The following is a 12,723-nucleotide window of genomic DNA, read 5'->3' on the forward strand; positions in this document are numbered from 1 at the left end:
TTCTGAAGCTGAGAAATCAAAGTTTAAAGCACTACCATGTTGTCATAGACTTTAAGTCTAAAGTTCTCTTTTGGCCAGCAAAAGAGCAGATGCAGGATTAAAGCGAGAAGATGGCTAATGTCCAGGAAAAAGACAAGAGCCCCGAATAAGGGTCCTTGCCCCAATTTTATTAGGATCAGAAGGCTTACAAGCATGGCGATGGGTGTGCACAAAGGGACAATGAATCTGTGAACATTAACTTGTGGATGTGAGGGAAAGGGGGTCTTGAGGATATTCGTTGTTAGGGATTTGGGTTAATACAAAGCAAAATCCAGGCACCAGGCAGTCTGGAGGAGGGTTGTTTACAGCGCACATGAGGCAGCACCTCTGTTTATCTTAGCCTAGGGGATGAGACAGATAGCGGGAATAACCTCAGGGTTGACAAGGCACCTTTTCTTTTGTTAACCATCTCAGCTGACTGCTTTGCCTGCAGCATAGCCCTCTATGGTCTAATTCACCAATTTACCTAACCTGGCCCTATACTCCTGTGAAAACAGCTTTTCTGCTACAGTACTAAATTGGGGGTGCTTCCACTCTGAATATCTAATCTTGTTCATTTCATATACCTGTGTATTTGGCACCTTTGCACCATTTCTATTTTAGGCCTTTGCCTCTCCATCTCTATTTTGAGGGTTATGCCTCCCTCTCTGTTTTGGGGTGCCTTTGCACCTCCCGATTCCTGGCACCTTTGCACCTCCCTATTCTAGGGGTGTCTTTGCACCCCCCTATTCTTGAGTGCCAAACTGGTTTACCCAAACTCAGGTGTGAGCATTTTATGACTTTGTATTTCTTTATGCCTTGTTAACCCATTGGTGTAAGCCCGGGGATTCCTAAGCTTATCCCCCACACCATATTAATATTCTGCTGAGAGCCCTCTTCCTGATTCATAGCAAGTGGCTTCTCCCTGTGTCTTGAAGTGGTGGAAAGGGTGAGGGGTCTATGTTGGCTCTCTTTTAAAAGAGCACTAATCCTATTCATGAGGGTTTCACTTTCATGATTTAATCACTCTTAAGGCCCCATCTCTTCACACCATCATATTGGGCATTAGGATTTCAACAGATAAATTGGGAAGGGGACACAAACATTCAGACCATAAGAACTGGTGACCTCAAACTTAGCATCAGCATACTTCAGTTTTCTTGTATATAAAATGGAGTCAATAATAGGGCATTTAAAAAAGATTTTTTTAAAGGATGAAATTTTATAATTTATATAAATTATTTAGCACAGTGCCTGACATATTTAAGTGCTCAATAAATATTTATTGGGTTAATTTTAGTGTAGTGAAAAGATCCATGCCTTACTCAAAGTGATGAGGGAATATTAAAGTCTTGTTTTTATAGAAAAGCCGTCTGAAAAGGTGATTATAAAGTTGTATATTGAAAGAAATTGAAGCTGGAAGATTTTGCTTCCATTTAGAAGAAAGAGAAAAAACATAAAGATATATAGACTAGAAGGGAGTCACACATATGCTATTTTAGAAAATAGTCTAAGTTAAAGCAATTTCATGTTGCAGAGTAACAGAGATAGCAATAAGATACTTTAAATAAACATTCTCAAAGTTATATTCTCAGATAGTTTTCACATCATTAGGTGAAGGAGTCTTAATTATAGTAGACAAGGAAGAGTCATATTTTCTAGGTAGCTATATAGAACAATACATGGAAAAGTTGTTTATTTCAGATTTTATGGAGATTTAAAAAAGATTGTTTGAAAATATACTTTAAAATACCCATTGACAGTCTGGGATATAGAAATATAAAAATAATTACAAATATCAAATATTCTTTGGGCTTTTACAATTATTTCCAACTATTCTTGTTCAGTGAAGGGATTCATTTCTGTTCTGATTTGGTCTCCGTGATTTGTTCTGCTTGGGATGAATCTTTCTTCCAGGACCATGCCCCCCTGCCTCCCTGTCACCTTATGCACACTGGGTATACTACTCTTATATATTAGGTTATCAATTGTTACTTTTGGATCATAATCTTTCACAAAATATTTTGTAACTCTAACCATTATTAATTGATTTCTACAGAAGTTTGGCTTTCCCACATTTTATCCTGCCGCATGTCAACTATCTGCCTTAGTGTTAACCAGAATCACAGCTTCTGTCTTTATGTTTGGCATTTCCATTCTCTAGCCAAAGTGCCCTGCACTCAGAGTGAGCAGTGTTTTTGAAGGCAGCCTGCAGTAATGCAAGGAGTTTTATCACACATGTGTATCACACAGCGACTTTCTTGTTGAGGATCAAGTTCCAAATCCTCTCTTATTGTGCGGGTCCTGAGCCTTCCCCTGTAGCTTTATGAAAGTTCCGCCTGGCAGCTATAGATATGTGGTATGATTAATCTTATATAATGTAGAGGGGTTTAATTTTATTTGGCAGTTATTAAAGAAATATTATTTTTCAGCTAAATAGTATGATTGCCAGAGCATAAAGTATATTTTTTTCCTTCTTTCCTGCCACTGTTTCTCTTTATTTTTCCCTTTTCCCTTCTTCTACCCTCTCTTCCTTGTTCACATTCTTATTCTTCTTCCTTCTCTCACTCCCTCTTTCTGTCTCCTCTCTGTCTCTTTCTCTCTTGACTGAGAGTACATTTTCATTCTTTTCGGGCCTAGATTCAAAAGCTTCATAGTAATTTTCTTGATTGCAATCAATCTGTATGAGAATCAGTTATAGGGAATCTATTTTTAAAAGAAATGCACATGGTTTGAATATAGGGAAAGTCAGAAACATACAAGGTATGTTTTTGGAGCACTGCTGTATGAATATTCGTAAGTCACTGGGTACTATGATATTTTAACAATACAAGGATTTTTAAAAAAAAAATCACTAATGGGCCAGGGAGTTTCCCGACCAAATGCTGCTGACACAGTTAATTACGGTTTAGGTAAAATGTAAAGGTGATTGCTTACTTCACAAAAATAAAAATAAAATAAAAATAAAATGTTAAAGGATTAAATGTAATTTTACAAACATTAGGAAATGAGAAAGAAATGTTGGGAAATATTTATTTTAAATCAGAATGAAAAAAAAGTCTTTCTTCTCATAAAGCTGCTGTAACGGATGAAAAAAAAAAATCCAAACTACAGTATTCCACACAAAATTACAAGATAAGCAATGCATTAAAAAATTGGGGAATTAACATGAAAAGTAGCAAACTCCAAAGTTAAAAGTTGAAAGAAACAGTAAACAATCCTTAAAGGGTAAATCCTAATCATCACCACGCGTATAAAAAAACACTTTAATAATATTTGTAGTAAAAGATGTTGAAAATTTGTCAGATGCATCCTGAGAAGAATGAGTACAACAGCACCCTTCTTGTCATCCTCCTTTTCTGCTGCTGAGAAAAGGAAGAGACACAGTTGTTGACTTATTTAAATACTCTTGTCTTTTGACTTAAGCCTCAGATCTATCAGCTTTCCTTCTTCCTTTTCCATATGTGCTCTCACTATATATCTGGCCCTTTCAAACTTAACGGTATAATTGACTTCCTTTTTGGGGGCATTTTATCTTGAATTTTTTTTTGTTCTCTTGTCCTGTCCTTATTTCTAGTTCAATCGATGATTGACAAGGAAGGCAGCATAGTGGAGGGGTTTAAAGCACAGCCTTGGAGTAAGCCTACCTGGCTTCAAATGCTAGTTCTACTAATTAGGGGCCAAAAGAAACTAAGGGGATTATTTAACATTTTAATATCCCCTGCTATAACGTGGAATAGGCAGGTTATGCTGTAACGTGGAATAGGCAGGAATTTAACAGATTCTCTTTAGCAGATTCATAGGCTTGTTATATGGACCAAATATATCAATATTTATCAATTACTTAGAGCAGTATCTGACATATAATAACTGTTACATAAATGAGGATTAAAATGTATTTTTATGTATATTTTGCATAGATAACTTGAGGTTCATTTTCTTTCTTTTAATGCTTACCATGTTTTGTAATTCAGAAGTGTTTATTTTTTACATAAGGATATTGGTCATTCTTTGATTTCTAAACATTTATTTTTTATTACTTTTTTAATGTTTATTTATTTTTGAGAGAGACAGAGCATGAGCATCAGAGGGGCAGAGAGAGAGGGAAACACAGAATCCGAAGCAGGCTCCAGGCTCTGGGCTATCAACACAAAGGCCTGACATGTGGCTGGAACCACAGATCATGACCTGAGCCAAAGCTGGACACTTAACCAACTGAGCCAGCCAGGCACCCCACTTTTTTTGATTTCTAAATTTTTATACTAATTAAAGGTTCTTTCTTTTTATGTTTTTATTTTATTTTTGAGAGAGAGAGAGAGAGAGACAGAGCATGAGTAGGGAAAGGGCAGAGAGACCGGGAGACACAGAATCCAAAGCAGGTTCCAGGCTCTGAGCTGTTGGCACAAAGCCTGATGCAGGGCTCAAACCCACGGATGGTAAGATCATGACCTGAGCCAAAGTCTGAAACTTAACTGACTGAGTGACCCAGGAGCTCCTAAAGTAAATAAAGATTATATTAGCTAAAATTATATATAGTTTTATTTTAACATATATATTTTATATTTAAGTATTCCATATATAACTTACTTTTAGTAACAGCTTTGAAATATAGTCATACCATAAATTTAACCCCTTTGAAAAATATGGAGTTCAGTGGCTCTTAGTATATTCTCAAAACTGTACTGCCATAGGGCACCTGTAGGGCACAGTGGGTTAAGCCTCTGACTCTTGATTTCGGCTCAGGTCTTGATCTCATGGTGGTAAGACAGAGCGCCAGGGGGGCCTGGGTGGCTCAGTCAGTTAAGCGTCCAACCTTGGCTCAGGTCATGATCTCACAGTCCATGTGTTCGAGCCCCACGTTGGGCTCTGTGCTGACAGCTCCGAGCCTGGAGCCTGCTTCACATTCTGTGTCTCCCTCTCTCTCTGCTTCTTCCCTGCTCATGCTCTGTCTCTCTCTGTCTCAAAAATAAATAAACATTAAAAAAAAATTAAAAAAAGATAGAGCACCATGTTGGGCTCCCTGCTATGTGTGGAGCGTGTGGAGCCTGTTAAAGATTATCTCTCTCCCTCTCCCTTTGCCACTCTCCCATTCGCTCTTGCATGGGCTCTCTCTCAAAAATAAATAAATACGTAAATAAAGATTGTGTTGCCATAATCACTATCAAAGATTAGAATATCTTCATCATTCCAAAAAGGAATCCAACCTATTAGCACTCATTTCCTATCACCCCTTCTGCTCAGCTCCTGGTAGCCATTTTCTATCTCTATGGATTTGGCATTCTGGACGTTTCATATGAATACACTCATACAATTTGTAGCTTTTTGTGTTTCATTTTTTTTTGACTTAGTGTAATGTTTTCAAGATTCATTTATTTTATAATATGTATCAGTACTTTATTCCTTTTTATAGCCAAGTAATATTCTATTACATATAGACATATCATTTTGTGTTTATCCACTCATGAATTGATAGGTATTTGAATTGTTTTCACTTTTTGGTTAATACAAGTAATGCTACTATGAACATTCATGTACAGTTGTGCACAAATTTTTATTTATTTTTATTCTTTTGGGTATATGCCTACAAATGAAATTGTTAGACATATTAGACTCTTTGTTTAACTTTTTGAGGAACTGCCAAAACTGTTATCCCAACTAGGTATTCCGTTTAATATTTCCACCAACAATGTTGGAAGGTTCCAATTTTCTCACATCTTCAATGGTTGTTATTGACTGTCTGATTGATTGATTGATTGATTGATTTATATTTTTGTGCCATCCTAGCAGGTGTGAAGTGGTATTTCATAGTGGTTTTTATTTGTATTTGTAAATAAAAAATATTTTATTTGTATTTGATGACTAATGATGCTGATTATATTTGTATGTGAATATTGCCCATTTGTAATTCTTTTTTGATAGGTATGTCTTCAAATTGTTTACTCATTGTTTTAATTGGAATGTTTGCCCTTTTATTGTTCAATTGTAACAGTTTTTTTTAAATATATATATTGAGGATACAAACTCCTATGAGGTAAATTATTTGCAAATATTTTCTTCCATTCTGTTGGAGATCTTTTCACTTTCTTGATAGTATCCTTTGGGAAGCACATGTTGTTAATTTTGATGAAGTATAATGTATCCAATCTCCTTGAGTTTGCTATATTTAACCACTGAAACCTTTGCTCAGTGTAGTGGTGAGCTAATGATTGAACAGATATTTAATTAAATGTATTGAATCAATAAGTCTTCCAGACTAGGCCAAGGGGCTATATTTCTGCTTTTTGCTATAAACTGAATGCTCCCATAGGCAGTTACAAGTCTGCCTTAGCCTTCACTTTCTGTCCTTACGGGACCTCAATATCAATCAGAGATGAGAGATTAGGGATTCTTTCCCTAATTCTAAAATGTAAGAAAATACATCTCTTGTGGGCATGCACACAGTCCTACACATTTTTATGGACTTCTAAATTCCCAGAAATATGTAGATTTGTTCATATCCTTCTCTTGACATCCCATTCCCATGTCCCTTTAAGTTTTTGTTTGTTTCTTTTACTTTGTATTATTTTGTTTGGTACACCTGTTGTTATCCCCATTAATATCTCCTTCACAAGAAGCTGTAATGTTAAACAATTGCTGTTGTTTCTTTTCAATACAGACCTTTGGGATAGGACTCAAAGCCTTGCTCAAACAAACAAAGTGAGAAAAATAGAAGTTCCCAAAGGGCTGCTAGATAGGTCAAATGGTGACAATTTTCTGGGATGGGACCTTGGAAGAGCTCCTAGCCTGCTCTTCCCCCTCCGGTGCCTGCTAGGATGATGGTTTTCACAGATAGCAGAATTACAAAGTTGGTGGTTCAAGGCATCCATGAAGCTGTGGAGAGAGGGATGCCACATATTTCTTTGTTCTTACTGAGATTCAACTACTTTTTTGGAGTAAATGCTCTATAGTTTGGTGCAAGCCCTTTTTATCTATTTCCAAATAGATAAACTTTCTGAAAAAGTTGATTTTGACGATTGCTGCAGAGTATTCATTGCCTTTGTGGAAGAAAAGATTTTCTGGTCTTTACTCTGCTGTTCCAGAGGTGCTTCTTAGATTCGATTTTGACAAACACTGTGAGATTTTGTTTTTTCTTTCTTCTTTCCAAAATGGTCATACATTTGCCCCCACAGTTTTGAAATGGTATGGTTATTTTGCTCTACTCTATTGATTGTTTCTGGGCTTTAAAAAATTGTACTCTATCAATATAGCTATAAATTTTATCTCTGAGACCATACTGCTTTCATCATCTCTTTTCTGGGTAAATATATAACTAAAGGATATAAAAATTAATGGACAATTATAAGTGTAAAGAATATAATTAAGAGCTATTTGTTTTAGCTACAAATAAAAACAAGTCATTTTACCTATTTATTAATTAAAAATGGACAGCCTCAGGGGTTGTGTTCCAAGACCCCCAGTGGCTGCTTGAAACTTTGTATAGTATCAAACCCTATATACACTATGTTTTTTCGTATACATACATACCTATGATAAAGTTTAATTTATAAATTAGGCATAGTAAGAGTTAACAGCAGTAACTAATAATACAATAGAAAAATTATAACAATATACCATAATAAAAGTTATGTGAATATGGTCTCTCTAAAAATATCTTAGTGTACCATACTCATACTTCTTGTAATGTAAGATGATAAAATGCTCATGTTATGAGATGAAGCAAGGTGAATGATGTAGACATTGTGATTTAGTGTGAGGCTACTACTGACCTCCTGATGTTACATAAGGAGGATCATCTGCTTGCAGACTCTGGTTGACCATGGGTAACTGAAACTGGGGAAAACAGGACCATGGATAAGGGGAGACTGCTGTAAGCTAAATTAGAAAAAAAATATGTGGAAATTGACTTTATATCTAAACTCATATAATTCAAATAAGTACTAAAAATCTGTATGTATGAGTTTTAAACAAACTCTGTATGGTTTTAAACAAACCATTTCTTGAGAAATGATAATTATAGGTCTTCCATCCCTATAAAGACTAACAGTGATATTTTGATAATTTAAAAACAATACTTTAGTCTATTTACTTTGCTCCTGAGTACACGTTTATTTTTTAAGTGAATTGTTCAAATACATTTTAAATATGAACAGCTCATTTTGTTTCATTTTATTTTATTTCTATAGGACTTTGGAGATGATGGGTCCTTGTATATTACTAAGGTTACCACAACTCACATGGGCAATTACACCTGCTATGCAGATGGTTATGAACAAGTCTTTCAGACTCACATCTTCCAAGTAAATGGTAAGAAATATGGTGTTGCTATTATTGTTTTATGCTTCACTATATATTCAAAGAATATCACAGTTGATTAGGAAGGTAAATCTTCAATTTTCTTTGATTTTTGGCAAAGTATAAGCTTTGTTTTGTTTTCTTTTGGGAATTATTGTTAATGTAAAACCTTTTAATTGAAAGAAAAACAAACAAAACAAACAAAAAAGTGCAGTACACCTGGGTGGCTCAGTCAGTTAAGCATCCAACTCTTGACTTCGACTCAGGTCATGATCTCATCGTTCGTCAGTTCAAGCACTTCATCGGGCTCTATGCTGACAGTGTGGAGCCTGATTGGGATTCTTTCTCTCCCTCTCTCTGTGTTTCTCCTCGACTTGTGCTCTCTTTCTTTCTCAATATAAATAAATTTTTAAAAATGGGGTGGTTGAGTGAATAAATGTTATAAATTTATACCACTTTTCTCATTCTGAAATATTATAGAGTAACTCATTTTAATTGGAAAATTAAAGCATAAGAAATTTAAATTACTTTTTAAGCTCTAAATATCAACAGGTAGGCAACCATATACCTTTTAGAAACAAAATATTAAGCATGTTAAAGTTTTAATCAGATTATCTGGTTGATCTTATTAATGATATAAAAAACTGCTATTTGGGGCGCCTGGGTGGCGCAGTCGGTTAAGTATCCAACTTCAGCCAGGTCACGATCTCGCGGTCCGGGAGTTCGAGCCCCGCGTCGGGCTCTGGGCTGATGGCTCAGAGCCTGGAGCCTGTTTCCGATTCTGTGTCTCCCTCTCTCTCTGCCCCTCTCCCGTTCATTCTCTGTCTCTCTCTGTCCCAAAAATAAGTAAACGTTGAAAAAAAAATTAAAAACAAACAAACTGCTATTTATGTTCAGCAAATGTTATACTTTTAATAATTAACTAAATGACTTTGGACATTTGCCATGTAAGCTGATATTATTCTTATAATCAGAGCCTTTTTTTAAAATTTAATTCAAGTTTTAGCTATTTAGTTCAATTGATGATACAGGATGGTATGTATGACACATTAATTCATACCAATTTACTTCCATACTGATATATATGTTAATTTACTTTATGATTTACTAAAAGGAGACAGAAACTAAGTGGGCTTTTCAGCTAGTGTGATTGGTTTGAATTAAGAGGGTGAGTGGCAGATATGAGCTTGGTGAGGTAGTCTGGGGTCAGATCATGTGGAACCCTGTGGACTTAATATGTGGATTCCCATTCTAAGTATTTAGTGTGTGAAGTGGCATATTCTGATTTATTCTAAAATGACTGGAAGCACTGAGATCTGTTTAAAAAAAACTATTTTAATAGTCTAGGGAAGAGATAATTGTGGCTTAAAATATAGTGTTAATGATGAAAAGGTAAAGTGCGGTTAAATTTGAAATATATTTTGAAAGTAGATCTGGTGATATTGAGGAATGGCATGTAAATATAAAAGAGAGTTAAAAAAAACAAGAAATTTGAAACATTTACATATATCCTTGTGACATAAACTGAATATAGAAGAAACACATTTGGAGACTGAGTGAAATTAATATATATATTTTTGGACAATACAATTTCTAAATGGAAATCAAGTCTTTAGTATGCAAGTTTGGAGATCAGAGGAGGGTATCAGCCCAAGTTGTATATTTATATAATATCAATGTGCATAAACTGTATTAAAAGCCATAAATTTGAGCTTGATGGGGTCACTTTAAGAATGAGTATAAATACTCCTATTGAGGATTAAGCCTTGTAGCTGAGGTTAACAAGTGGAGAAAAGAAGACTTAGAATGAACACCTTGTGATTGTAAGTGTGTCCTGAGAAATCAATTTTAAAATATTGGCAAAAACTTTGAAAAGATTGGAGAGTTTATGGTTTGTTGTGGGCACTCAACAGAAGCAGATCTAGGCCTTGCTTTCTAATGTAAACCCAGTTGTAACTAACGTGGGTCAAGGCTTGAAAACCAACCTTCAAGGAAGCCAGTGAAGAGGGCAGACAAGGTACAAGGGAGGTTATGCATGTTATTCCCAGTGGTCCAGATGTTTGGAGTTGGGCTTTGGATACAATCTACCTGAGGATATACAATCTTGAGAGGACAGAACAAGTCTGCCTAGGAGATGTTCTCTATCTAATTGCTGCATTCCTGGGGAAATGGCTATTGTTGCAAATCTGGTACTTTCCTCCCTCTTTGTTGTGATTGTTTACAAACTAATGGCCTATTTGACAAGACAAATGCTCTGAGCTGTTATCTTTGTTTTGTTGGAGACTCTCCAGTTTTGTTTTGGCTAACAATTAGTTCTCTCTTCTATACTCACTCTCTCAGTCTAAGGACCAACTGGTCAGGTTTCTAGTTTCTAAAGTAGTGCATGGTTCATGTTCTAGCTGTATCAGAATCACATGAAAAAATTATCAAAATTGTAGAACGCTGGACTCTACCAGCACTTTATGGAAGTTGATTTGAAATCTGCATTTTGTCAAGCTTCCTAGTAATTGTAATGCATGGTCGGGCATGAGAATCATTCCAAATGACTGTTCTTTAGGAGTTTCTGCTTATTGATGTCTGAAGCAGACTTCTCAGACAACTTTACTCATTTGCCATGCTCCAGCTGGGAAGCCTAGGAACAAGACTTTGAGCCAAACTGCAGGCTTTCATGTCGCAAGATACGCCCTGAGCAGTACTGGAGAAATGCAGTTTCCCTACTTCATCCCCTCCTGTGAATGAACTGCTTACTCTCTGATATCAGGTTTTTCTGAAGATGGAATAACGGAATAAAGGAACAATGAGGTCTCAGCAATAGAGCCATGACCATCAGTCTCAATATTATGAATTAATTTAGAGGAATTCAATATTAGCAGTGACTGCCGCTGAGATCTAATGCTGTCCCTCTTCTAGAAACACAGATCCCTGAACCTGGGAGTAAAACCCATCTCTTTCTATTACCTCCTACTACATTTAATCTGTTTCAGAATCTTTCATATAAATGTTTTTATGAAGGCATGGGGTTTGGAAAAAGGGAAAATGATATTATTATTGCTGAACACTGGTTGAAAGTGAACAGAGAGAACTCTGCAGTAGCTGGAGAGTGACGTGGAGTTAAAGGGGGGAGGGAACTTATAAAAATTGCAGATATGGTAATCTTTTCTGCTGATGTGAATAATATGGTAAAAGATGAAAAGCAGATCATTTAAGAGAAAAAAGGGAAAATTGCCGTAGTCAAGGTTTTAAAAAGTTGATGTGATTAGTACAGAAATGGAAGGATTGGTCTTTGGAAGATGAATAGTTAATCTGTTGAAACTGAGCAAGACAGACTGTTTGGGAACAGATGCTCAGGGAGAGAGCATGAGGAAATAATCCTCTTTGCATTGCTTGGATTTTTTCAGTGCAGTCGGGAATACCAACTATTGAAAGCAAGGAGTTTGTGAGAGTTTCAGTTTGAAGAGAGGAAGAGATAGAAAACAATTATCTTGCAGGGCAGGAGGGTGATAGAAATGGCAGGCGGCAGTTGGAATGTTGGCAAATCTTTGAGTGTTCTCGAGGTGATATATATTAGTATGTTTTCCTTCAGTTGTGGTCAGCTGTGAGTTTGCAATCCTGGAAAGAAGGGAATTGGGTTTAACCTGCATTTTATTTTGTCAGGTGAGTAACTGGGAGAGAAACAGGCATGAGGAAACTAAACAAGTTTACAAGAGAATGATTATAATGATGGACCAGAGAATAAGTGGTAAGGTAAGGAAAGTGGTAGATGAGGAAAGCAGTGAAAGCATGAAAAATGTGAAATGAAATGAAACCCTGACTGGGTTTCCAAGTTGATCAAATACTACCAGGAGGAGGTACTAGAGAGAATGAAATGTAATACCATCACTTAAAGCATTTGTTTTTAATTTTTTTAATGTTTATTTATTTCTGAGAAAGACAGAGAGACAGAGTGTGAGTGGGGGAGGGGCTGAGATAGAGAAGGAGACACAGAATCCAAAGCAGGTGCCAGGCTCTGGGCTGTCAGCACAGAGCCCAATGCGAAGCTTGAACTCCAGAACTGAGAGATCATGACCTGAGCCATGGTCAGAAGCTTAACGGGCTGAGCCACCCATGGGCCCCATTTTCTTTTCTTTTTTTTTTTTTAATGTTTATTTATTTTGAAAGAGAGAGAGAGAGACTGGGAAGGGTCAGTCTCTAGGGAGAGAGAGAAAATCCCAAGCAGGCTCTGCAATGTTAGTGCAGAGCCTGACATAGGATTTGATCCCCTGAACCATGACCTGAGCTGAAGTCAAGAGTCAGATGATTAACCAACTGAGCCACCTAGGTGCCCCACTCAAAGCATTCGCTTAAGACATATGGCAATTTCTCTTTATTAGAAACACTTTTAATTAGGTCAAGTTTATATAAAGGAACGTGTGA

General features: G+C 36.3%; 1 protein-coding gene across 3 annotated transcripts in view; it reads left to right on the top strand.

Annotated features, from left to right (window-relative positions):
* The window catches only part of FSTL5 (follistatin like 5), a 781,763-nt gene that overhangs the window by 589,241 nt on the left and 179,799 nt on the right, over positions 1-12,723 (top strand). For all 3 annotated transcript variants that reach the window (XM_053216758.1, XM_053216759.1, XM_027068355.2), the window contains exon 8: positions 8,202-8,322. In XM_053216758.1, the coding sequence (XP_053072733.1) occupies positions 8,202-8,322 (121 nt within the window). The remainder of the gene's footprint in view (positions 1-8,201; positions 8,323-12,723) is intronic.

This window comes from Acinonyx jubatus, chromosome B1, assembly GCF_027475565.1.
Source record: "Acinonyx jubatus isolate Ajub_Pintada_27869175 chromosome B1, VMU_Ajub_asm_v1.0, whole genome shotgun sequence".
NCBI classification, from domain to species: domain Eukaryota; kingdom Metazoa; phylum Chordata; class Mammalia; order Carnivora; family Felidae; genus Acinonyx; species Acinonyx jubatus.